Source organism: Triticum aestivum, chromosome 7D (genome assembly GCF_018294505.1).
Source record: "Triticum aestivum cultivar Chinese Spring chromosome 7D, IWGSC CS RefSeq v2.1, whole genome shotgun sequence".
In the NCBI taxonomy this organism is placed as follows: domain Eukaryota; kingdom Viridiplantae; phylum Streptophyta; class Magnoliopsida; order Poales; family Poaceae; genus Triticum; species Triticum aestivum.
In genome coordinates, this window is record NC_057814.1 from 115623602 (window position 1) to 115646716 (window position 23115).

Genomic DNA, 23115 nt, shown 5'->3' on the forward strand with positions numbered 1-23115 from the left:
GCAACACTAGGAATTCTTCTCTCTGCATAGAAATGAGGAAAACGGAGGATGCTCCAAAGCGCAAGGGGAAAGGCGGTGTATAGGAAGGAAACGTGTACGTGATGATTCCACCCGAACCTTTCTGAAGCGGACCCCCTCTTAATAGTATGGCTTTCCTACGACTCAACTCCACCGAAAAGAAACGTAGAAAAACGCCGTCTTCAATAGTCTTCGAGGGGCACCAAACCGTCTTGTGCCTAGCGATGAAACGTCTGAAAAACTCATGGCACACGATTAGTCCGCAAAAGCATTGTCATCAATCACCAAAACACTTTCGGGATAAATATGCCCTTACAATAAGCCTTGCAAGCAATGTGACTAATGAGTTAGTTGCGGGATGATACATTACGGAACGAGTAAAGAGACTTGCCGGTAACGAGATTGAACTAGGTATGAGGATACCGACGATCGAATCTCGGGCAAGTAACATACCGATGACAAAGGGAACAACGTATGTTGTTATGCGGTTTGACCGGTAAAGATCTTCGTAGAATATGTAGGAGCCAATATGAGCATCCAGGTTCCGCTATTGGTTATTGACCGGAGATGTGTCTCAGTCATGTCTACATAGTTCTCGAACCCGTAGGGTCCGCATGCTTAACGTTCGATGACGATTCGTATTATGAGTTTATGTGATTTGAGGACCAAAGGTTGTTCGGAGTCCCGCATGAGATCACGGACATGACGAGGAGTCTCGAAATGGTTGAGACATAAAGATTGATATATTGAACCATGTTATTCGGACACCGGAAGTATTCCGGATAGTTTCGGGTAAAACCGGAGTGCCGGAGGGGTTACCGGAACTCCCCGGGGGAACTAATAGGCCACCATGGGCCTTGTTGGAGAGAGAGGAGGGCAGCCAGGGCAGGCCGTGCGCCCCCCCCCCCTTGTAGTCCGAATTGGACAAGGGAAGGGGGCGGCGCCCCCCTTTCCTACTCCCTCTCCCTCTCCTTCCTTCCCCCTCTCTCCCTTGTGGTGGAATCTTACTAGGACTAGTAGTCCTAGTAGGACTCCCCCTCCTTGGGTGCGCCCCCTAGGGCTGGCCGGCCTTCCCCTCCCTCCTTTATATATGTGGGGAGGGGGGCACCCTAGAACACACAAATTGATTTTAGCCATGTGCGATGCCCCCTCCACAGTTACACACCTCGGTCATATCTTCGTAGTGCTTAGGCAAAGCCATGCGTCGGTAACTTCATCATCATCGTCGCCACGCCATCGTGCTGACGGAACTCTCCCTCGGCCTCAACTGGATCAAGAGTACAAGGGACGTCATCGAGCTGAACGTGTGCTGAACACGGAGGTGCCGTACGTTCGGTGCTAGGATCGGTCGGATCGTGAAGACGTACGACTAGATCAACCGCATTGATAAAACGCTTCCGCTTTCGGTCTACGAGGGTACGTGGACACACTCTCCCCGCTCGTTGCTATGCTTCTCCTAGATAGATCTTGCGTGATCGTAGGAATTTTTTTGAAATACTACGTTCCCCAACACCACGAGGTGGCCACAATGTCGGAGGGCGCCAGGGAGGTAGGGCGCGCCCCCCACCCTTGTGGGCCCCTCGTGACTCCACCAACCTATTTCTTCCGCCTATATATTCTCAAATATCCCAAAAACTTCCAGGGGAGCCACAAAACCACGTTTCCACTGCCGCAACCTTCTGTACCCATGAGATCCCATCTAGGGGCCTTTTCCGACGTCCTGCCTGAGGGGGATTCGATCACGGAGGGCTTCTACATCAACACCATTGCCTCTCCGATGAAGCGTGAGTAGTTTACCACAGACCTACGGGTCCATAGCTAGTAGCTAGATGGCTTCTTCTCTCTCTTTGATTCTTAATACAAAGTTATCCTCGATGTTCTTGGAGATTATTCGATGTAATACTCTTTTGCGGTGTGTTTGCCGAGATCCGATGAATTGTGGATTTATGATCTGCTTAACTATGAATATTATTTAAATCTTCTCTGAATTCTTATATGCATGATTTGATATCTTTGCAAGTCTCTTCGAACTATCGATTTGGTTTGGCCAACTAGATTGGTTTTTCTTGCAATGGGAGAAGTGCTTAGCTTTGGGTTCAATCTTGCGGTGCTCGATCCTAGTGACAGAAGGGGAATCGACACATATTGTATTGTTGCCATCGAGGATAAAAAGATGGGGTTTTCATCATATTGCTTGAGTTAATTCCTCTACATCATGTCATCTTGCTTAAAGCGTTACTCCGTTCTTTATGAACTTAATACTCTAGATGCATGCTGGACAGAGGTCGATGTGTGGAGTAATAGTAGTAAGTGCAGGCAGGAGTCGGTCTACTTGATACGGACGTGATGCCTATATTCATGATCATTGCCTTAGATATCGTCATAACTTTGCGCTTTTCTATCAATTGCTCGGCAGTAATTTGTTCACTCACCGTAATAATTTCTATCTCGAGAGAAGCCTCTAGTGAAACCTATGGCCCCCGGGTCTATTTTCCATCATATAAGTTTCCGACCTACAATTTCAGTTTCCTACTTACTTTTTTTGCAATCTTTTACTTTCCGTTCCATAAACCAAAAATACCAAAAACATTACTTTACTGTTTATCCATCTCTATCAGATCTCATGTTGCAAATAACCGTGAAGGGATTGACAACCCCTTTATCGCGTTGGGTGCAAGTTGATGTTTGTTTGTGCAGGTATTTGGTGGCTTTCGCGTTGTCTCCTACTGGATTGATACCTTGGTTCTCAAAAGCTGAGGGAAATACTTACTCTACTTTGCTACATCACCATTTCCTCTTCAAGGAAAAAACCAATGCAAGCTCAAGAGGTAGCAGGTTCCCAGCCGCCGGCCCCAGGGTCGCCCCCGAAAGGCTTTTTTAAATATATTTTTTTGAAAAGAAATTCGACTATAATTCGGCAAACGAGGATAAACTTCGGCAACTTAAACATTTTTTTACATAGGCGACTTAAAATTTACTAAATAAAACAAAGGTCGTGACTACAGGAAGAACTCGCTGAACTCGGCGAAGTCGCCGCCGTCCTTTTCCTCCTTCACGCGGCCGCCCCTGCTGGACCCTTGCCCGGAGTCACCCCGGCGGACCGGTGGCGGCGCGTCGTCGTCGCTGTCGTAGAGAACGACGATGCCTCCCTCGTCGCGGCCACGGCGCCGAGCGGCGATCTCCTCTAGGGCGCGGCGCTGGCGCTCCAATTCCAGCCGCGCCCAGTCCTCTCACGCCCACTTCATGGCCGCCGCGTCGTCGAGCCCTGGCTCCGTCGTCACGCCGGCGAGCCCTGGCTCCGTCTTCACGGCGGCGAGCCCCGGCTCCGTCTTTGGCTTGACGAGGCGGGGAGGAGCCGAGAAGGAGGCGCGCCCTCGTTGATGACGATGTCGGCGCTGCGGGTGCGCCGGTCGAGCGGCGTCTCCGCGGGCTCGGCCTTGATGCTGTAGAGCGCCAGCGACCTGGAGGAGTGGGAGGAGGAGGAAGAGGAGCCGGTCCTCCTCAGCATCTATTGGCCGTCGCTCTGGCGGGGGGCTGGGGCGGCAGGGTACGTGAACGGCAGCTCGTTGCGGCCCTCGAGGTGTTCGAGGACGGCGTGGAGCGTGCGGCTGGGGGCGCCCCACCACAGGCGGCGGCCGTCGCTGTTCTTGGTCCCCCACACCACTGGTGCGTTGTTGGTGGAGGCCAGCCGCTCCGCCTGCCGGCGTTCGAAGTAGGCCGCCCACGCCGTGTGGTTGCCGGCGGCGTACTCCGGGCGGGCCCGCTGCTCCTCTGTCAGCGACGGCCACGCACGCTCGACCTCGGCGTTGAAGTAGTCGGGCGCGTGACGACGAGCAGCGGGGGCACGGGGACGCCCCCGGCGCTGAGCCTCCACCGCCCCGGCGCGCGCATGTCGGAAGGCGCCGGGATGTTTGCTTCATGCAGGAGGTAGGCTTCCCACTCGTGTAGCGAGCGGCGGCCGAACCCATTGGCCGCCGCCGCATCGTTGGGGAACCTCTCACCCATCGTCTGCGGCGATGGAAAGAGTACGTCGGCGGCGATTGTGCACGGGGAGAGAGGCGGCTGCGGGCGGGTGCGTCCCCGACGAGGGAGGTGCTGCTTTATATAGCGGCAAGGGAGGCGGCGTTGTTTGTATGCGTGGCGGGAGGGGGCGCGTCGCCGCACCGTGCCCCCCGTGAGAAATCAATGGAAGGCTGACCGGTGACAGCCTTGGCATTGATTCCCCGTAGGAAACCGAGGCGTTGTCAGGACGACGAGGCAAGGGGTCACTGACTCGGCGGCCCGCCATTCGTTCGAAAACCAATTGCCCCGGCGTCAGTTTCGGTCCAAACCGACGAGAAACGGGCTCCTGGGAACGCGACTGGATCGGTTATTGGACGCCGGCGCCAAAAAATGGCCCTTGGGGGCGCGGTTGGGGGCGCAGCCGGAGATGCTCTAAGTGAGTGAGTCCATGACAAAATGTGTAGCGTGGTGATTTTTTTTCCTCTCCCTGAAAGTTCGACCATGACGCCATGTTCGGTCAGAGAAATCGACGAAGAACATTTTCTGCTCTGTGTCGAGTTTGTATTTCTGATTGTGGAGTGGACTGATCTGTTTTTCTTTTCGCGAATACGTACGTGAGATTGATAGGTGGACTGATCTATTGTAATACTTCTCTGAATAAATATGCAAGGGTATTTTCTTATAAAAAATTGGGATTAAATCAGGCGGTGAAAGGAGCAGTTTCCCAGTTAACCACTACGGATAGTTTAGGCCAACTCCACCGCGTGATCCCATTCTGTCCGGCCCCGTCCGTTTGGGGTAATAGGGACAAACGAGACAGCCCAGCATGCGACGGCCCGGACCCATTTGGTCCATTTTATGTCCGGGCCGACCCATTTCGAGCGCAAACTTACGTCGGGTTTGGGTCGCGGCGGACACCAAACGGACACGCGCCTCGTCCGCGTCGGGACCGCGTGGCAGGCGGCCACCTACCTCCCACCCGCCCACATCAATGCGCATGTGCAAGCGTCCCCGCCTGTCATCCGCCCAGGCAAACGGTCGCGGTCCTTCTTAAATGGGAACCCGTGGACCGGTCGTCGTCCACACTGCCCCACTCCACCCCGCGGCCTCCTCAAAACCCGACAACCCCAGACCCCAAACCCTAGCCTCGAACTCACCGGTCGGCCGCCCGCGGCCACAGGGCTATGGAACTATGGCCGCAAAGGCAAGCACGACCGCGAGGCTGGCTCCTCGTCGGGACGCTGCCGCGGCTCCGTGAAGAAGAAGGAACCCGCATCGCCACCGCGTCGGGCCCCCGCGCCGCCCGCGTTCTCCATCGCGCCCACGGCCGCCGGCGAGCGCGACCAGCACTACATCGGGCGGCCGTATGCCGCCGTTATTGGGAGACGAGGACGCCGCTACCCTGAAGCGACGTCCACCTCCCCAACAACTGGCACAGGCACTTGTCGGCCGACCGCGTGCCGATCCCGCCGGTCCCGCTGAGCGGCCGTGCGCGCCGCCAGGAGATCGAGCGCTGCCGCCGCCTCCTCTCGGACGACCTCTACTACGACGAGAGGTACGCCCCCGACTCGCCATTGTGGGACACTTGGTCCCGCGATGAGCACGACATGCGGCGGGCGTCCTTCTTCATCGGCACGTCGGCGGGGCCGCGGCGGCCACGTGAGCACCGAGCAGCTGCTCCCCAGGCGCGCAGGCGTACGCGGGTGCGCGGCCTGACGCCCAAGCCGTCGCCGTCGCCATCTCCATCGCCACCACCGCCTCCTCGCATGACAGCGGAGGAGGAGGCCCGTCTCATGGCGCGTATGCTGGAGGACTCCATGCACACGCACGACGAGCACCAATGGGAGGGCCTCGAGGAGATGACGGCCCTTTCTGCGGCCGGCGACGTCGCCATCCCCGAGCTGGAGATGGTGCCGAAGGAGGAGGTGATGGAGGAGCCGCCGGTGGCCGCGTTCCACCCGGGCCTGGCGGGCCAGGGGTGGAGTTGGTCGTGCACTGCAGAGCAGATGGCTGCCGCCGTGGGGGGCGTGAACTGGTGCCCCACGCCGCCGCGGTCGCCGGAGCAGGACGCCTCGCCGCGGGAGGAGGTGGTGCAGGCACCTGCCACCTTCCACCATGCCGCCCCCGTGCACCAAGGCCGCCGGCCCACCTGTGAACGCCGCCGGACTATGTCAACCTCGTCAGCGACGACGACGACATCGGCGGCCACTAAAGACGGCCATGGCCACGGCATCGACGGGCGCGGCAGGAGCGCGCGGGCGGCGTTTTTTTATTTTGTTTTTATATTAATTATGGAACTGGGCCGTTTAAGTGGACCGTGAAATTGAGCCGTTGACCATGACCCCTAAATATGTTTTAAGTTTTTTTAACTGTGTTTATTTACTTTTTTAGGCGTTTTATTTAATTTTTTTGTTTTTTTAATCACGTCCACCCTGAACATGATTTGGGATGCGGCCGCGCGTTAAGCGCATCCATGACCCAACGGACAAACGCGAACATGGCCGAATCCATTGCCGCCGTAAAAGAAATAAAATCCGGCCAAACCGGACTTCCGTTTGGGTCGTGTGGTGGAGTTGGCCTTAAAACTTGAGATAGTTTGGCAACTGACGGTGCTTGCTCGGCTGCTACGCCGCCCGCGCCGCACGGACTGCCGTCTTGCGCCGCTGGCCTTTGCCGCTACACAGCCTTCCCATTGCATGCCCCTGCCCATCGGACGCTGGATGCTCTGCCGTCGGGCTGCCTGGACCAGTAGCCACCTCACCGCTCTCTGCCCGCCAGCCACCTGACTGGGTGGTGCTGCGCAGCCACCGCAGTATCTACCGCCGGTGCTAGAGGGGAACCAGACGTACGGTATTCGGAGCCGGTGGTCGAGCCCCATCTAGCACCGACTGGGGACTTCGCCTGTCGTCTTTCTCCCGCCGTTCGCTGGTCTTCCTGTGCACATTATCTGCTCGACCAAATGCACCGCTAGACCAGGGCAGCTGATCCAATGTCCTTCCTGGCCGCAGCCGCCTCCTCCGGGGCATCTCCAGTCACCGGCCACCACAGCAAGGTGCGCGACCTATCCGACATCCCAACGCCCGCTCCTGTGACGTAGTAAAAATTGTGCCGCTAATGTTGCGTTTTGCATTTTTTTTGAACTAGGACGTTACACCACGTGCTTCCGGCGTTACAAGGCGCATTTCTTGCTGGACGGAATCGAGGATGCAGCGGAGAGCGCTGCCGGATCGCAGCAACCGCCGGTGTCTCTGGCGAAGAGTCTGGCTGCTCTCGCCAAGGAGTCGACCGTTGCTGCTCAGAGGCAGCGGAAGTCCCTGTCACGGATGGAGCGCAAGAGGCTGGCTGGGCTCCAGATAAAAAAGAGGGTCAAGGCGCAGTATTTGAACGGCAAGTTTTACGATCTCATGGGCAAGGTGGTGGCTAGTGCCAATACGTTGGAGGATGCTTATGACATTGTCCGGCTGAATTCTAATGTCGATCTGGCGTCTGCAAGGGACGATGTTTGCTTTATCACATTGGCGGAGCAGGTCAGAAGAGGAGAGTTTGATATCACTGCGAATTCTTTCTCAGTAGTGGCAAAGAGGCAAGGAGGAGAGCGCATTGTTCTTCCACGTCTCAACTTGAAAGTTATCCAGGAAGCAGTTAGGGTGGTGCTTGAGGTTGTTTACAGACCTCAGTTCTCCAAGATATCACATGGCTGTCGCAGTGGGTGAGGATATCACTCAGCTCTAAGGTTCATATCCACTGAAAGGGTTCCAGATTGGTGCTTTACTGTCCCCTTGTACAAGGAGGTAGACAGTAATGTAGTCTTAAAGCTTATTTCCCAAATACAGGAAAAGATTGTTGATGAGCAGTTAGTGGCATTCATGCAAGATATGTTTGATGCCGAGGTGATCAATTTGGTATTTGGAGGGTTTCCCAAGGGCCATGGAGTTCCACAAGAAGGAGTACTTGCACCAATCCTGATGAATATATATCTTGACAGTTTTGACCATGAAGTATTTAGGATTTGCATGAAATATGAAGGCCTTTTTTCAGGGGCAAAAAATGTTGCAGACAACCAGGGCTCCAAGCTGCGTCTCTGGTTTAGAAGTCAAATGAAGGACAGGGATCTAAATAATGAAGATCAAACAGAGGGCCAGCCAAACATGAGATTATATGCTTGCAGATACATGGATGAGATTTTTGTTGCAGTTGTGGGATCCAGGGACATAGCAGAAACTGTAAAGTCTGAAGTTGTTGATTACCTAAGCAAATCACTTTACCTGAAAGTTGATGATGGATTGTGTCTTGTACCAGTAAAAAACAACTCCCGGGGGTTGCAGTTTGCTGGCACCATAGTTAAGGCCGCAACAAAAGAAAGTGCTGCACTGAAAACTGTTCACGAGTTGAAGGAGAAGGTTTCGTTTATTTGCTTGTTAGAAGCAAGAGATATGGGATGCTATGAATCTTAGGTTAGGAAAGAAGTGGTTGGCATATGGTTTGAGGAGGGTAAAGGAGTCTGAGATCAAGTCACTTCGTCTTAGTACTCCGTTGCTGGATCACATTGCACAATTTAGGAAAGAGGGCATGAAGACAGACCATTGGTTCAAAACTTTACTCAAGGTATGGATGCAGGACATCAATGCCAAAAATGAAGCTAATGAGGAGGTGCTCCTGTCAAAATACATTGCTGAACCAGCACTTCCGCAGGAACTCAGAGATGCTTTTAACAACTTTCAGAAGCAGGCTAAAGATTATATCTCATCAGAAACTGTTGCTACAGAAGCACGGTTGTCCAGCTTAAAGAATCAGGAATCAATGTATACCTGCCCTGATGATCCTGCCATTAAGATTTATGCGCCTCTTAGTTATATCAAGAAGTGCCTCAATCGCTATGGTGTGACTAATCTTGAAGGTTTCCCTAAACATGTTTCAGCCCTTGTTTTGCAAGATGATGAGCTAATCATAAGTTGGTTTGCAGGAATAATTCATCGTTGGGTAAGATGGTTCTCTGAGGTTGATAATTTTAAAGAGCTTCAACTTATGTTAGTTGAATGTGTCAGGAAATCCTGCATTCAGACACTATCTGCAAAGTACCGAATGTACGAAAAATTGACAGAAAAGCGGTTTGAACTTGATGATTATGGCATTCCAATGATCGAGGACTTTGAGGCAATGATAGCACAGCTAGAACCTAGTTTTTCCTCAGTTTCTGCTGATGAAGCGCTGACATATGGCATTTCTGGTAGTGGCTTATGTGTGCTCACCCTCTCAAGAGTTAGAGTCCCGGCTCGGAAATTCAACTGCTTTGTCATGGGCTGCCAATCTTCATCACCAAGTTTGTACATTATTCATGTGAAGGAGAAACAGCGGTTTCCAGGATGGAGGACAGGTTTCTCATCATCAATTCATGGGAGTTTAAATGGCAGACGAATTGGGTTGTGTACTCAACATGTTAAAGATCTATATCTAGGGCAAATCTCCCTTCAGTCAGTTGATTTTGGTGTGCTGATTAGATGACTATAAGATGACCCTGAGGTTTTCAGTTTGAGAATATTTCCCCCTTTATTGTTTGCAAATTTTAGCTGCTCCCATGATTCTCTGAAATAATTTCTTTTGCAAAGTAAATTTACTGTTCTAGATGAATTGACCGTTTTTCAAGAAGCACACATGTGCAAAGATTATTTGAAGATTTATAAACTCTGTCCAAAATTTCAGAAGTGCTTCTACAAATTCAGAAAGTATATTTGTATTTTGAGGGAAACATTGCTTCAAACCTGATGCATCTCTATTCTGAATCTCCGTATACTAAGTTCATTAGCTGCCCTCTTCTAGTCACGATGACTCTCTACTGCTATTAAGTATTAACACTTACTTGCTCGAGACTTCCCTTCAGGAATTGGTGAGTGAGAAAACTTTGGTGCCATCGCTTCAAACCTTGCAAGTCTGGCCAAGCTCTGGGTGCTCTGTATGTGTCACTGTGATGACATGAAACTTCTCATATTCTTTCTCAATGGTTTCTTCAGTCAGGCTGCTCTCTAAGTTTCCTTTGTGCCTGGGGTGTTCCTGGGCTTTCTGTATCATTTACATCTTGTAGGGTCCCATGATTAAACTGTACTGAATGTTCAGTGAGGATTTTTAAACTTGGACTTACTGAATTCTCCTTCAGGGTCATGGTCACGGCACTCTGATTCCAAGAGGCTGGACGTCTGCTGTTCCAAGGTCATGATTTACATGACCATCCAAGTTCAATCAATAAGTATGCTGCTGGCAAAGAAGGCATCAGGAGGTCGCCGCCATGAGGGTCCGTCATTTGTTTTAGTCGCTCTCAGGGATTATCAGGTTAGTTGGGGTACTGATGTTCATATATATGTTTCATATTGATTATAATCTGGTTTCATCTCCAAAGAACTGAAGGAATGATTGCAAACAATATTAGCTAATGAACATGGAGTAGTCCAGGAAATCTCATATTGTCCATTTATTTGTTCCACCTGGAACTAAAGAAGCTAAGCAATTAGCAGCTCTAAGAACAACTGAACAAGCATAACTTAAAATCACATGCACACGCTCTTGCTTCTTTACCATTTGTTTTGTTATTGGCTTATAATCTATTAAAGGTTAGTGCTCCAACTTATGTAGCCGGAGTGCATTTGAATCTGGTTAGTTTTAGCTATTTCATAATTCATACCGTGATGGATTGCAACAGATCACATTATTAAACACAAAATCATTTGTACGTAGCCATAGCAACCAACGCAAAGCTGCCATCTCACCTGGATAAGAACTCAGCTTGTCACCACTCACTAAGTGCAAAACGTGTTTGGAACGCCAAAGAGTGGGTACGTATAAATTACTCCCTCCATTCCTAACTATAAGTCTTTTAGAGATTTCAATATGGACTATATACGGAGCAAAATGGGTGAATCTACACTCTAAAATACGTCTATATACATCTGTATGTAGCCCATATGAAAATCTCTAAAAAGCCTTATACTCCCTCCGTTCCAAAATAGATGACCCGACTTTGTACTAACTTTGTACTAAAGTTAGTATAAAGTTGAGTCATCTATTTTGAAACGGAGGGAGTAGTATTTAGGAACAGAGGGAGTATATGTCACCTGGATCAGTTGAGAAGAACTATGATAAAGGAGAAGATGGCAAAATAATTTCGATCACATGTACAGAGTCACAGTACAGTACACCCACGGGTCGGTGGGTGGAAATAGTCCAAATAGTGTGTCTACCACACGGTACCTCAAATAGTGCAAATAGGACCAACCGTGTGTGTCTGTGTGGTACCAAGGCAAATACAGCTAATTGGAAAGATGCTACTGGAGGCCACTTCTAATTTGGAGTGTTCTTATTGCCAATGGTTTCTTCCTCCTTCATCAGGCCTATGGAACTCTGAGCAACGCCGGCCTGAGCTGCCATCAAATCTGCGAGTTGGGCGATCTGCCGTTCGCCGGAGTGATGGATGCCGCGGTGCACGTTCTCATGTTCCCATGGCCAAGGCAGGGACACATCAACCCCATGCTCCATTTCGCCACCGCTCTCGTCGATGCCGGCGTCCAAGTCACTTTCCTCCACACCGAGCACAACCTCCGCCACCTTGCCCAGGCGCCTCTGCCGCCTCGCCTACGCTTGCTTTCTATCCCCGACGGCCTCCCCGACGACCACCCTCGCAGCTTCTTGGAGCTCTTGGAGTCCATGTGCACGACTAGCAGCGCCGCGTACCGTGCTCTGCTCTTGTCTGCCAACGCCCCGGTGACATGCGTTGTTGCCGATGGCACCATGCCGTTCGCCATCGACATCGCTGAGGAGCTCGGCATCCCGGCGCTCGCCTTCGCCACACACGGCGCCTGGAGCTACCTGGCACTCCTGTACATGCCCAAGCTCGGCGAGCTCGGCGAGAGCCCCTTCCCTGCGGACGACCCGGTGTGCAGCGTTCCAGGGATGGAGGGCTTCCTCCGACGCCGAGATCTTCCTCGGGACTACTAGTACGCTGAACAAGGCCACAAGGACCCCTGGATGCTCAAGCTCGCCGAGGTCACCGCTCGTTCCAGCAAGGCATGTGCGCTCATACTCAACACCGCCGCGTCCTGGAGCAACCAGCGCTCGCTCACATTGTGTCACGCACAAGCGATGTCTTCGCCATAGGCCCACTGCACGCCAGGTCGAGGTTCGCCGCAAGCGCAAGAGCCTGTGGCAGGAGGACGACGGGTGCATGGCGTGGCTGGATGGCCACGAGGACCGGTCCGTCGTGTACGTGAGCCTGGGGAGCCGCGCGGTGATCACACACGAGCAGTTCACCGAGTTCCTCTCCGGCCTGGTAGCTACTGGGTACGCCTTCCTCTGGGCGCTCCGGCCGGACATGGTCCAGACGACCAGCTCCACGCTCCTCCGAGAAGCCATCGGGGCAGTGGAGGGCGGCAAGGCACGCGTTGTCGAGTGGGCTCCTCAGCGGGACGTGCTGCGGCACCGGGCGGTGGGCTGCTTCCTGACACACGCCGGATGGAACTCGACGCTGGAGTGCGCCATGGAAGGCGTGCCGATGGTGTGCTGGCCCTTCTTCTCCGACCAGCGGATCAACAGCCGCTTCGTGGGCGCCGTGTGGAGGACGGGGCTGGACATGAAGGACGTCTGCGACAGAAGCGTCGTTGAGAGGACGGTGAGGGAGGCCATGGTGTCCGACGAGATCAGGGGGGTGGCCCAAGCTATGGCGCAGCAGTTGAGGCTGGATGTCGCGGAGGTTAACTGAAAACCCGAGAGAGCCCCATGGCATCCGTCCATGAGTCGTATCCGTCAATCCGTGTCCGACTCCGGTCGTGGCCGCAAGCCCGACTTGGACTTGCTTTGCCGGTCGTGGTGTACGAGCATACTATATAAATTGAAGAGAGGGCCAGGCCATGGTGTACGAGCATCGCAGACAAGCGCTTTACGTTAGTTCCCGGTTTTTCGTTGGCGAAAGAGTTGGCCAGCAGTAGTAGCCGGGATCGATGAAGCTTCTTCCGGCCGTCCTCGGCCTCGTCCTCCTCGTTCTGAATCCCAACGGCGTGGAGGCCCGGCCTGCGCCTACCGGCGGTCATGAGAAGAAGCCGTCGAGCGCCACCTTCTTTGTCTTTGGGGATGACTTCGCCGACAACGGGAACCTCCCTCCGACCGACCCCGTCACCCAGATGTCGCGGCAATGGGCCTACCCCTATGGCTCCAACTACGTCGATGCCGACGGGTTTCCGCGGCCGAATACTCCGTCCGGCCGCTTCTCAAACTATAAAATCCAGTCGGATTTCATCGGTAAGTGCTATGTTATATTACCATAAAAAAAAGAAGTACTATGTAATCCCCGGTGCATCGTAATTAACCCTATCGTACTCGTTGCTTCACTAATAACTTGCAGCAACCATGTTGGGGTTGGAGGAAGCCCCTCCGGCGCATGCCCTCACGGCCAAGAAAACCTGCGACCCGTCTGGCATGACCTTCGCTACTGGTGGTGCAGGTGTGTTGCAGAGTACATCGCACGAGGTCCCCGTCCTCGCCAAACAGGTCGACACCTTCAGGAAGATGGTCAAGGACGGGACCATCACAGAGAAACAACTGAGTCACTCTGTAGCGCTCGTGGCTTTCTCTGGCAACGACTATGCAGGCACCGGCGTCATCGGCCTAAGTAGCCCCAACGATGTGAGTATCATATCAACGCACAATGTATATATGCGTACACTAATTTGAACAATTAATTTGTTTGTGCATCTTACTAACTTATGATTTTCATGTATGCGATGTAGATTAATGCTTATATTGGGAAGGTGACAAAAGAGATTGCGGCTAATGTGGATCAATTGTTGAAGCTCGGGGTGACAAAGGTTCTTGTCAATTACTTGCACCCTATCGGTTGCACGCCATCATACACCCGAACCAACAACTACACCACGTGTGATATTTTTGAAAACTTGGGTGCATCACTCCATAACGATAATCTAAAACAAGTTATGACATCAAAGAAGAATGTCTACATCGTGGACGTGTACACCGCCTTCACCAATATTGTGGATCATGTGGCAGGTATGTATCTACATGCATTCAAAACTGTCTCATTATTTTAGAATTATCTTAATCTAATTCGATGGGGGTTTGATTGTATACTTGAACTACTTTATCTGAACATTCTTAATTTCATGTGCATTAATCGTAGGTAAAGGCTCAGAGTTGTCTAAACAATTCAAGCGCAAACTATCGCCGTGCTGCGAGAGTTTGGATTCGGATGGTTACTGCGGACAGCAAGGCGAGTCATCTGCGGAGCTTTTGTACACTGTGTGCGACAATTCAAATAGATTTTTCTATTGGGATGACATGCACCCGACCCATGCAGGATGGGAGGCTGTCATGAAACAGTTGGAAAAACCCTTGAGGGAGTTTGTAAATCAAGCCTAGGTAGCTAGGCTTTATGTATTTGTGTAGATCTTTGTATCCATGATGACAACTTTCTGATTGTATTTGATAGTTTCATGTATTTCAAAGACTGGGATTTTCCCGATTCTTCTGGTTGTATTTGATAGTTTCATGTATTTCAAAGACTGGGATTTTCCCGATTCCATGATAAATATTATAATTAACGTATTTGCATCTTCTTTTGTGAAGACTATATTTATAAGAAGTAACTAATGTCATATGCCACATCTACAATTTAGATGTGTTGTAACTATACAAATCGAGTACTTGCCTATATACGGCTCAATAAGCTCATGGCAATTTCACACCTGTTGAAATTTTTGTTGTCGGCTTATAGGTAATCTAACTCAGGACTAAGGAGGGTAAATTTGCCTATGGATATGGGCATTTGTGGGCATCCACTTATTTGTGTTCGTGTTCGTGTTCAGTGCCCAAACCAGCTCAACTTTTTCTTTTGAGAATGCCCAAACCCGCTCAACTAGTCGTGGGTAGAAAAACATGGACATAACTCTATATTTAAGATTGTTTTCTCAAACTTTTCAGAACAGCTCCTGCTGAGTTTCAGTTTTGGAATCCTAGTTCATCTTCACATGATAAGATCATCCGCGGCACTATGCACAAAATTCAGCCATGTACAAATCCATGATTCAAACACCACAATTCAGATTCAATTGTATTGAACACAGAAACGACAGATACTCAATGAAGTTTGGATAAACATAGGAAAACGATTTTATTTGAGACGGGTGTACGCGGTTGTTCCTTGGGCCACCTCGGACGCCATTGGGTTCGCAGGATCGTGCGGCGCGCTTCAACCCCCTCCAGCCGTTGCCAGGTGATTGTCCTCTCCGTCTGCAGGTTGGTAGCCTGCTCGCTCGGTCTGCACGTGCTGCAATGCGGCGCTCGGCGGCGAGCTTTTGCAGGAGGCCACACGGATGCGGCGAGGGTGGAGAGGGGAGTGGTGCTCCCAGTGCGGCCGGCGGCCGGCTCTGCAACGTCATGCTACAAGCGACGACGCCATGCTGCGATGGGGCTCCAAGGGCGACCATCGATCGGTACTACGAGAACATGCTTCCGGTGCTGAAGTTGTGTTGCGACGGAGGCGGGCGCCATGCTACAACGTCGTGCTACAAGCGACTCCGCGACGGGGCTCTAAGGGCGTTGGCCGGTGCTTCGTGTTGCCACGGACATCCTAGGATGGTCATCGGTACTGCATCAACTAGGACAACGACGATGCTTTGCTGTGAGGCATGCCTTTGCCGGACGAGCGGCTCTAACCAAGGCGGTTGAAATGGCGGGATGCCCAACCAAGGAAAGAAAAAATCTGGATTTCAAGCGAACAATCATTGAATGATTTCACTTCCTCCTACTTCAGATCAGCACTTGGCACTTCGGAGTTTTTGTTTGTGAGGCGAGGCAACAGATTTGCCAAACATGACAAAAAGGGGAAGAACCAATTGTGCATTTGAGCTACGGCACCACCAACCGTGTGATTGCAAGAAATGGAATGGCCGAAGTTTGTATTAAATAAATGTGCATCAGTTATCATCAGCCATTGTGTTCTCAGCAAACAAATCAAAAACTTTATAACCCTACTTGATTTGAGGTCCGAAATCAGCAGGGGAGACCGTGAGATACGAGTATAAGAAATCAATCAGATTCGTGCACAGAAGTACAGAACTAACTCGGCATGAATCGATCCCAAATAGCCCACGAAGTTGAGAAGAGGCCCCCGGCAGGCATTCCATCAAACATCTCAAGAGGCATTTCACACGAGAAACAAATCCTGCTAGATACCTACGCTTTAGAGTTAATTGTGCATATTGTTGCTGGAGAATGTTGGATGCTTCTTACTGATACAACATCAATATCTAGAGCAAACACCAAAGCCACAAAATCATAACACATCAAAGAGCCACCGTTCACAAATAAAATTGTAGCTCAGTGCACCTACGTAACACAACAAGCCAGATAGCACCAGGCAGGCCAAAGTGGTCATCACCCCCACACAGAAAAATACAGCCCTAAAAAGGATCATCCGCCCTAGGGGCTTTACCTTACAGTGACTATATCATCAATCTTCAAGATCATCCTAACGCACTCGCACGCCAGCGAGATGGCGCTCGTGCTCACAAGCAGCGGCTGCACGACATTCTCCTCCAGGATGTTTGTGATCTGGCCTTTCCTCACATTGATGCCCGTGTTCTTCTCACCCTTGGCATGGCGGTTCCTTAGCTCGGTAACAATGGCGATTGGGTTGAGCCCTGCATTCTCTGCCAATGTGTAAGGGATGACCTCAAGTGCATCAGCAAACTCCTTGATGCAGTAACTCTCCATCCCGTGGAGCTCCTTTGACCAAGCAGCCAGTTGCATTGACATTTCTATTTCTGGAGCACCACCACCGGCAATTAAAAACCTCTTGTTCACCAAGCACCTTCATAAAAGTAAGCACGCACAGGATCAGAACACTGAAGAAATAATACAATGCAAGCTAAAAGTAGTACTGTACTAAGTTGCTTCATATAATATATGCAACGCCATAAATACCACAAAATGATGCACAAGCTTGAAATACACCATGAGCAAGAATAATCATTTCATGAGGATACATGTCAAATTACGCTCAAGGCCTATACATGGCATGGAACTTATCTTTATACTTATATGCCCACAAGGCCATGAAGACCATGAGGCCAGATCCCCCTTATTTGGGTAAAAAGATCATGGAAAACCATGTACTACAAGCAGTTGTTACTTCAGTAAAATTCAGAAGCAACCATCTAATTATGAATCAACAGAAGTTGTAAGGTAAACCCGCCTGCCCAACATACACATTCTCACATCTAGACTTAACATGAACTGATGCGTGCACCCACAAATTGCCATGCATTGATCAAACCGAGGCCTACTACTGTGGAAGTGTTGAAATTCACAGGCATAAGATGAGGCAGTCAATGTTATATCCAAAACAACCATGTTGATATACCACACCGATGTTACAAAAGGCAGTAAAAAGCATTGGAGCTAGCTACCAGCTCTCACTACAATTTCCTTTTTAAAGGACATGATGCACACACTACCTGGTTTCTCACATAAACACGCACACAACTGGAGGTCTGAAGCTTATACACTACAACAATCTTGTATTACAAGGAGGACATAAGGTCCTTTTATTAGGACTTGCAAACAGACCTAAACCCACTACAAACTTTACCAAGCTGACATTTTACAGCTAAATCTCAAACAGCTAACTGTTGCTTCGCATGACTAGCCAAATTGACTTTGATATATTCTAACTTACATGCAACTCAAGATTGTACAACTAGCTGACTAAGCGCAAGCTAAAATTACTAGCCAACTTACATTCTACTTCTCGCCATCTTGCTAGAACTAGAAACATCATAACCTGCCGGCATGCACGTCTACCACAGCATATATATAGGTCAAAGGGAACATAGCTATTTTTTCCGGAAGTTGCTCCAACGGTGTATGTGGAAGCAACATAACAGAAGGAAACCATGTTGATAATGGCAGAAAGAAAACATGACAGTATATGTGCAAGCAACGTGACAGGGTGTGATTTACTTGAAGCATGAGGAACACAAGGATCCTATAAATTTTGTGCGTTTTACTAATTAAAACAATTTTTGTTTGTTAAACTAATTAAAACAATGTTGCTTTCAACATGTAAATAAACATTTATTATAGCAGAACACATGTTGGTTTACATGGCTTAACAATTTACTGAAATTATTAACAGATCCAATAGAAAGTTAGGAGCATGATCCTATCATCTTAATCGACTATAATTAACAATTGTTCAACCATGTTGTGCATATTTAAGTTACTTCACATCGTTTAACAATAAGACTTCACAAAAGTCACCATACTCAAATTGACCAAGAAAAGCAGGCCTACAATTGAGAACACAGAAGATTGTTTCAGTGGATGTAACATTACCTGATGACACAGAGGGCATCATGGAGACTGCGATCAGCCTCATCAATAACCAACTGGTTGGACCCACGGACAAGCACAGTTGCGGTCCTCCCCATGTCCCTGATGCCAGTGATCTTGACAATCTTGCCATCTCCGGCAGACACTTCCTCGACAACATCAGCATACCCAAGTTTATCCTCACGGAAATGCTCAATGTTGGCAATTGGCAGGCAGTTGAGAGTCTTGGTGATAAACTCAATCTCGTCCCTCTCTACATCCTTGACCACCAGAATCTTGGCCTTTGCGAGATAGTGCAGCGACAACTCAGTCACCGCATCACGCAAGATGCTCTTCTGGATGAGGAGGACATTGCATCCAGACGCCTTGATCTTCTTGACCATCCCTAGGATGTAATTCCGCTCCTCACGGAGAATGCGGTCCATCTGCGCATAGTCTGACACGATGACGCTCTGCTCAATATCAGTCTTGGGCGGTGAGATCTGAAACTGGATGACAGCGATCTTGGCATTCTCGATCCTAGATGGCCCCCCGGCAGCATGGCTGGCCTTCTTGTCAAAGATGAGGCCGCGGACAAGCTCGGTGTCATCCACGGTGCCGCCGAGCTTCTTTATGATGCGGATGTCGCGGAGATCAAGAAGCTCCGGGTGGGCGGGATCGACCACGGAGAGGGCGGCGTCGACAGCGAGAGGGGCCAGGAGGCCGGAGTACTGGGAGACGACCTTGGAGTTGAGCGCGGTGGAGGCAGATTTGACGAGGGAGTCCCGGTCGGTGAGCTCGATGGGGATGGCCATGCCCTCGAGGACCTGGACGGCGCGGGCCGCGAGGCGGTGGAGGGAGTCGGCGGCGGCGGTGGGGTGGGCGCCGGCCGCGAGGAGCGACTGCGCGCGGCGGAGCAGGGCCCCGGCGATGACGACGACGGTGGTGGTGCCGTCGCCGGCCGCCGCGTCCTGCGAGCGGGAGAGCTCGGCGAGCATGCGGGCGGCGGGCTGGAGGAGGGACATGCGGGAGAGGATGGTGGCGCCGTCGTTGGTGATGATGACCTCCTGGTCGCCGGAGGAGATCATCTTGTCCATGCCGCGGGGCCCGAGGGAGGTGCGCACCGCGTCGGCGACCGAGCGCGCGGACGCGATGTTGGCGCCGCGCACGTCGTCGCGGCGCTTGGTGTCGGTGTAGGTCTCGCCCTTGCGGGCCGACGGCGCGGCGGCGACGGCGGGAGCGGCCATGGCGGCGGCGGATCGGGGGGAGCGGAGGGGAGGCTAGGGCTTTTCAGATTTCACTTGGTGGGAGGAGGGAGGGAGGGGCGCTGGATGGACCTGGAGAGTGCGATCGCGGTTTCGGTATATACCGCAGGGGAGCGGGCCGAAACTTGCGGCCCAGTAGAAGCCGTGGCCGTGAATGTTGATCTCCTAGGGCCTAGAATGATGCAACTGCCACCGTCATAATACCCGGTAAGGCGGTATACCCTCAAAAAAAAAATTACGGTAAGGCGGTAAGGGCCATCTACATATCGCCATATCTAAAAAAAAGTGTCAATCCTAAAAAAATTATTTCTCACAAAAATAACTTGATTTTTTTTTCTTTTTCTGATTTTGTACGGTCTTTGGTAGTTGACAATAGCTGTGAGGCCGAATACGTTAATTTGGACACCAATGTATACAGTATAAGAAAAGTAAGATTATGGTTATAATGCGATTTACAAACTCTCTCGTTTTATGCAGTAGTGGAAGCTGCTCCTGATTGTAGTTCTACTGCTTTTGGATTTGGGGCTTGAAGTGCTGCTGCCCACAACGTGTTTACTTTTTTCTTTTCACGTGCTTCTCCTCGTTTCGATATGAACTGTTTTTTTTTTGGATGCTTAGTGATTATGCTTTATCTATAAAGCGGGTCGCAAGTTTTTTGGTTAAAAAGGTTGTTCAGATTCTTCTCTTCTGCACAGTGTTGCCGAAACGCATCTATTACCTATACATACATCTTTGATTAATCAAGCGCAAGCGTACTGGTATCCGCTTGAGATCATGGATTAATTTTTTACTACAATATGTCAAATTGCCCACACACCCGAAGAGTGAATACACCCTCTACCCAACCATGCTTTTAGGTGCTCTCTTTCACACACACACACACACACACACACACACACACACACACACACACACACACACACACAAGCTTTTATTTGTTGGATGCTTGCATATGCATGTTATTTATATCATATCATACTTCTTTATCTGAAAGGTGAGACTTATTTTCGTTACTTCTACATAAACTGGAGGACTAGCATGATAGGAGTCGCCGGTTTTCTTCACACTCGACCTTTAGCGGTAAACTCTATTTTTGTTCGAGGGGACATCAAACTCTTTTCCTCCTTCGTAACAGACATGAAAACAAAACACCAAAGAGCCAACCCACAACTCAAATGCAACCCATCTAACCATCTCTTACAGAAAACTCTGGACAAAGATGATGGAGCGTGTTATACAATGTTTTTTTCGTTAGAAAAGCTAACGTGGTAGAATGTTTGGACTTGGTCCAATAGATAAATTCAAATAAATCATAAAGGCTCATGAATAAATGACAAGATTAAAGGTGTGATTTTAGTCCTATCCCAGAAATGAAGGTGGTGTGAGGCCAAGTTATACCTGGAGTCTCTCCACTCCACTAAGCGATGGGTATGAGAAGAGAAAGAGAACACTGACACGTGCACGCTGTCTCACTAGACATGGGCATGCGACATGCGACATGAATGGTCTTCGGAAATTTGGTCTGTGGCTTTGCAGAAGCACGGTTTTCTTGTGCCCTTTTTGGTTTCCTGACTAGTAAGTTTTTGGGTTGGAACCTTGACCAATAAGTTTTTGAGTTGAAAGCCTAGTCGATTTGGATTTGCATCATGGTCGCGACACAAGACCGTGTGCGTTCTCCTGTACATATGATTTATCGGCCACCGGCAAATACACACCAGGAATCGAGTTAGAATTTTTTTTATCCTCTCATTGTTTGTGTCGCCATCGTACTACTCCATCTCGAACATTAGCGTGCACCTGCAAGTGGGAGCAGTTCTCCGAAAACTCCCGCCCTTGTGATCTTGAACTGAGAGAGGGTGAATTAGGATTTTGGGAAGCGCTTCACGTGACTTCTTGCAATTTTTATCACAGTTTGTCTACCTCCAAGGTTTGGCACTGTCGCGCGCCCACAAACGTCTGCTCCAACTGTTTTTCGTTAACATCGTCATCAACAACATCGCCTCTGCGTCAACTACGACTACTTCATCTACAAACGATCAGTCCATGCGACGTACTCCAATCTACAATGTGATTATATGTTTGCTGTTACATGTGCGATGATGATGTTCGGTTCATCTACTACGCTAGAGCTATGCATGCTAATTACTGTTTACTTCTGTTTCAATACACCCCCCTAAACACATCGACGGCTGAGATTACCCCATACTCCTTCATAATAAAGGGCATGATCATCTTTTTTAAAGTATGTCGCCCGCGTCTAGACCTCTGATATGCGTCTTGTGTACGACCGAGCGCGCCGATACGATGCACGGGCACCACGCATGACTGGGCCGACCCACCAAGCGCGAGGCCACTGGCTATTTCAAAGAGCGACCTAACAGTCTTGACAAAAGGTGCGAGTTTGCATGAGGAATTGACCTCATAACCTCGTCCTCGTGATTACAGTGCTTGCCACTCGACTATGCTACCGCTGGTGATAACAGAAAGCACGAAATGTATAAGGACACTAAATAAGGTACTGCAGCGACCGAACCAGGTACTACAGCAGACCAGACTGGATACTATAGCGAATCGAAATGATTACAGTAGTATTTTCAAAACATTCTGAATCTTTTTTAAAAACGTGAACATTTTTAGAAAAACGCAAGGACAAATTTGAAACAATATATTTAAAATTTTGGAACATTTTTTCGAAAAGGAACCAATTCTAAAAAACCTGAATTTTTCAAACAAGATTTTTTTCAAATCATGAACATTTTTCAAACTTGAGAACAAATTTTTAAAAACACGAATTTTTTTGAGTTTAGAAACATAATTTTAAAATGTGAATATTCTTTGAAATTCCTGAACATATTTTTTAATTTGTGAACAAAATTTAAAAAATAGGAACAATTTTATAAATTCCGAACCATTTTTTGGAAACCCCAAACATTTTTCTGAATTTGTAAACATATTTCAAAAGGAAAATTAAAAATAAAAAAGAAATAAAAAACAGTAAGAAAACCGGTTCAGAAACATTTTGGAAGGTTCCCAAAACTGGCGTCTTGTGCACGTTAGTTATTCGTAAAATGGGCTGGCCTATCTGACTTGCTGCGTGCAATACCGCCTATGCGAAACAGCGACAATTTCTCTTTTTTGGGTTATTCACTTATCTCTTTTTGAACTTTATTATTCTTTTTGGAACCTGTTTAAAAATTGAAATATTGTTTGAAATACCAAAAAATGTTCTTGTTTTAAAGTATTTTTTAGAATTTTAGAAAATGATTTGGAATTTCAAAATATGTTCCCGTTTTTCAACTTTTTGTTAATACAAGGCCATGGAGAAATTTAGGACATTTCAAGGATGTCGGGAAACATCATGCTCTCAAACGGAGACTTCTGACCTACCTGAACACCCTTCGTTGAACATGGTGCTTTTTTGGACATTCATGAAATGACCTCAACTTTTGCCAGCAGATGGGCA

General features: G+C 49.4%; 2 protein-coding genes and 1 pseudogene across 2 annotated transcripts; 2 read left to right on the forward strand and 1 right to left on the reverse strand.

Annotated features, from left to right (window-relative positions):
* Window positions 1-5813: 5813 nt before the first annotated feature.
* Window positions 5814-12763, forward strand: LOC123170945 (nuclear intron maturase 4, mitochondrial-like; annotated as a pseudogene).
* Window positions 12764-12862: 99 nt separating this feature from the next.
* Window positions 12863-14619, forward strand: LOC123168779 (GDSL esterase/lipase At5g03600). The gene is made up of 4 exons (XM_044586649.1): window positions 12863-13299; window positions 13403-13683; window positions 13788-14064; window positions 14195-14619. The coding sequence occupies exons 1-4, from the start codon at window positions 13002-13004 to the stop codon at window positions 14431-14433; spliced, it is 1095 nt and encodes a 364-aa protein (XP_044442584.1). The 5' UTR covers window positions 12863-13001; the 3' UTR covers window positions 14434-14619.
* Window positions 14620-16226: 1607 nt separating this feature from the next.
* Window positions 16227-19720, reverse strand: LOC123164486 (T-complex protein 1 subunit delta). The gene is made up of 2 exons (XM_044581996.1): window positions 18412-19720; window positions 16227-16885 (listed from the first exon to the last, which is right to left on the reverse strand). Exons 1-2 carry the CDS (start codon window positions 19632-19634, stop codon window positions 16504-16506), a joined length of 1605 nt encoding a protein of 534 aa, XP_044437931.1. The 5' UTR covers window positions 19635-19720; the 3' UTR covers window positions 16227-16503.
* Between the last annotated feature and the right edge of the window lie 3395 nt (window positions 19721-23115).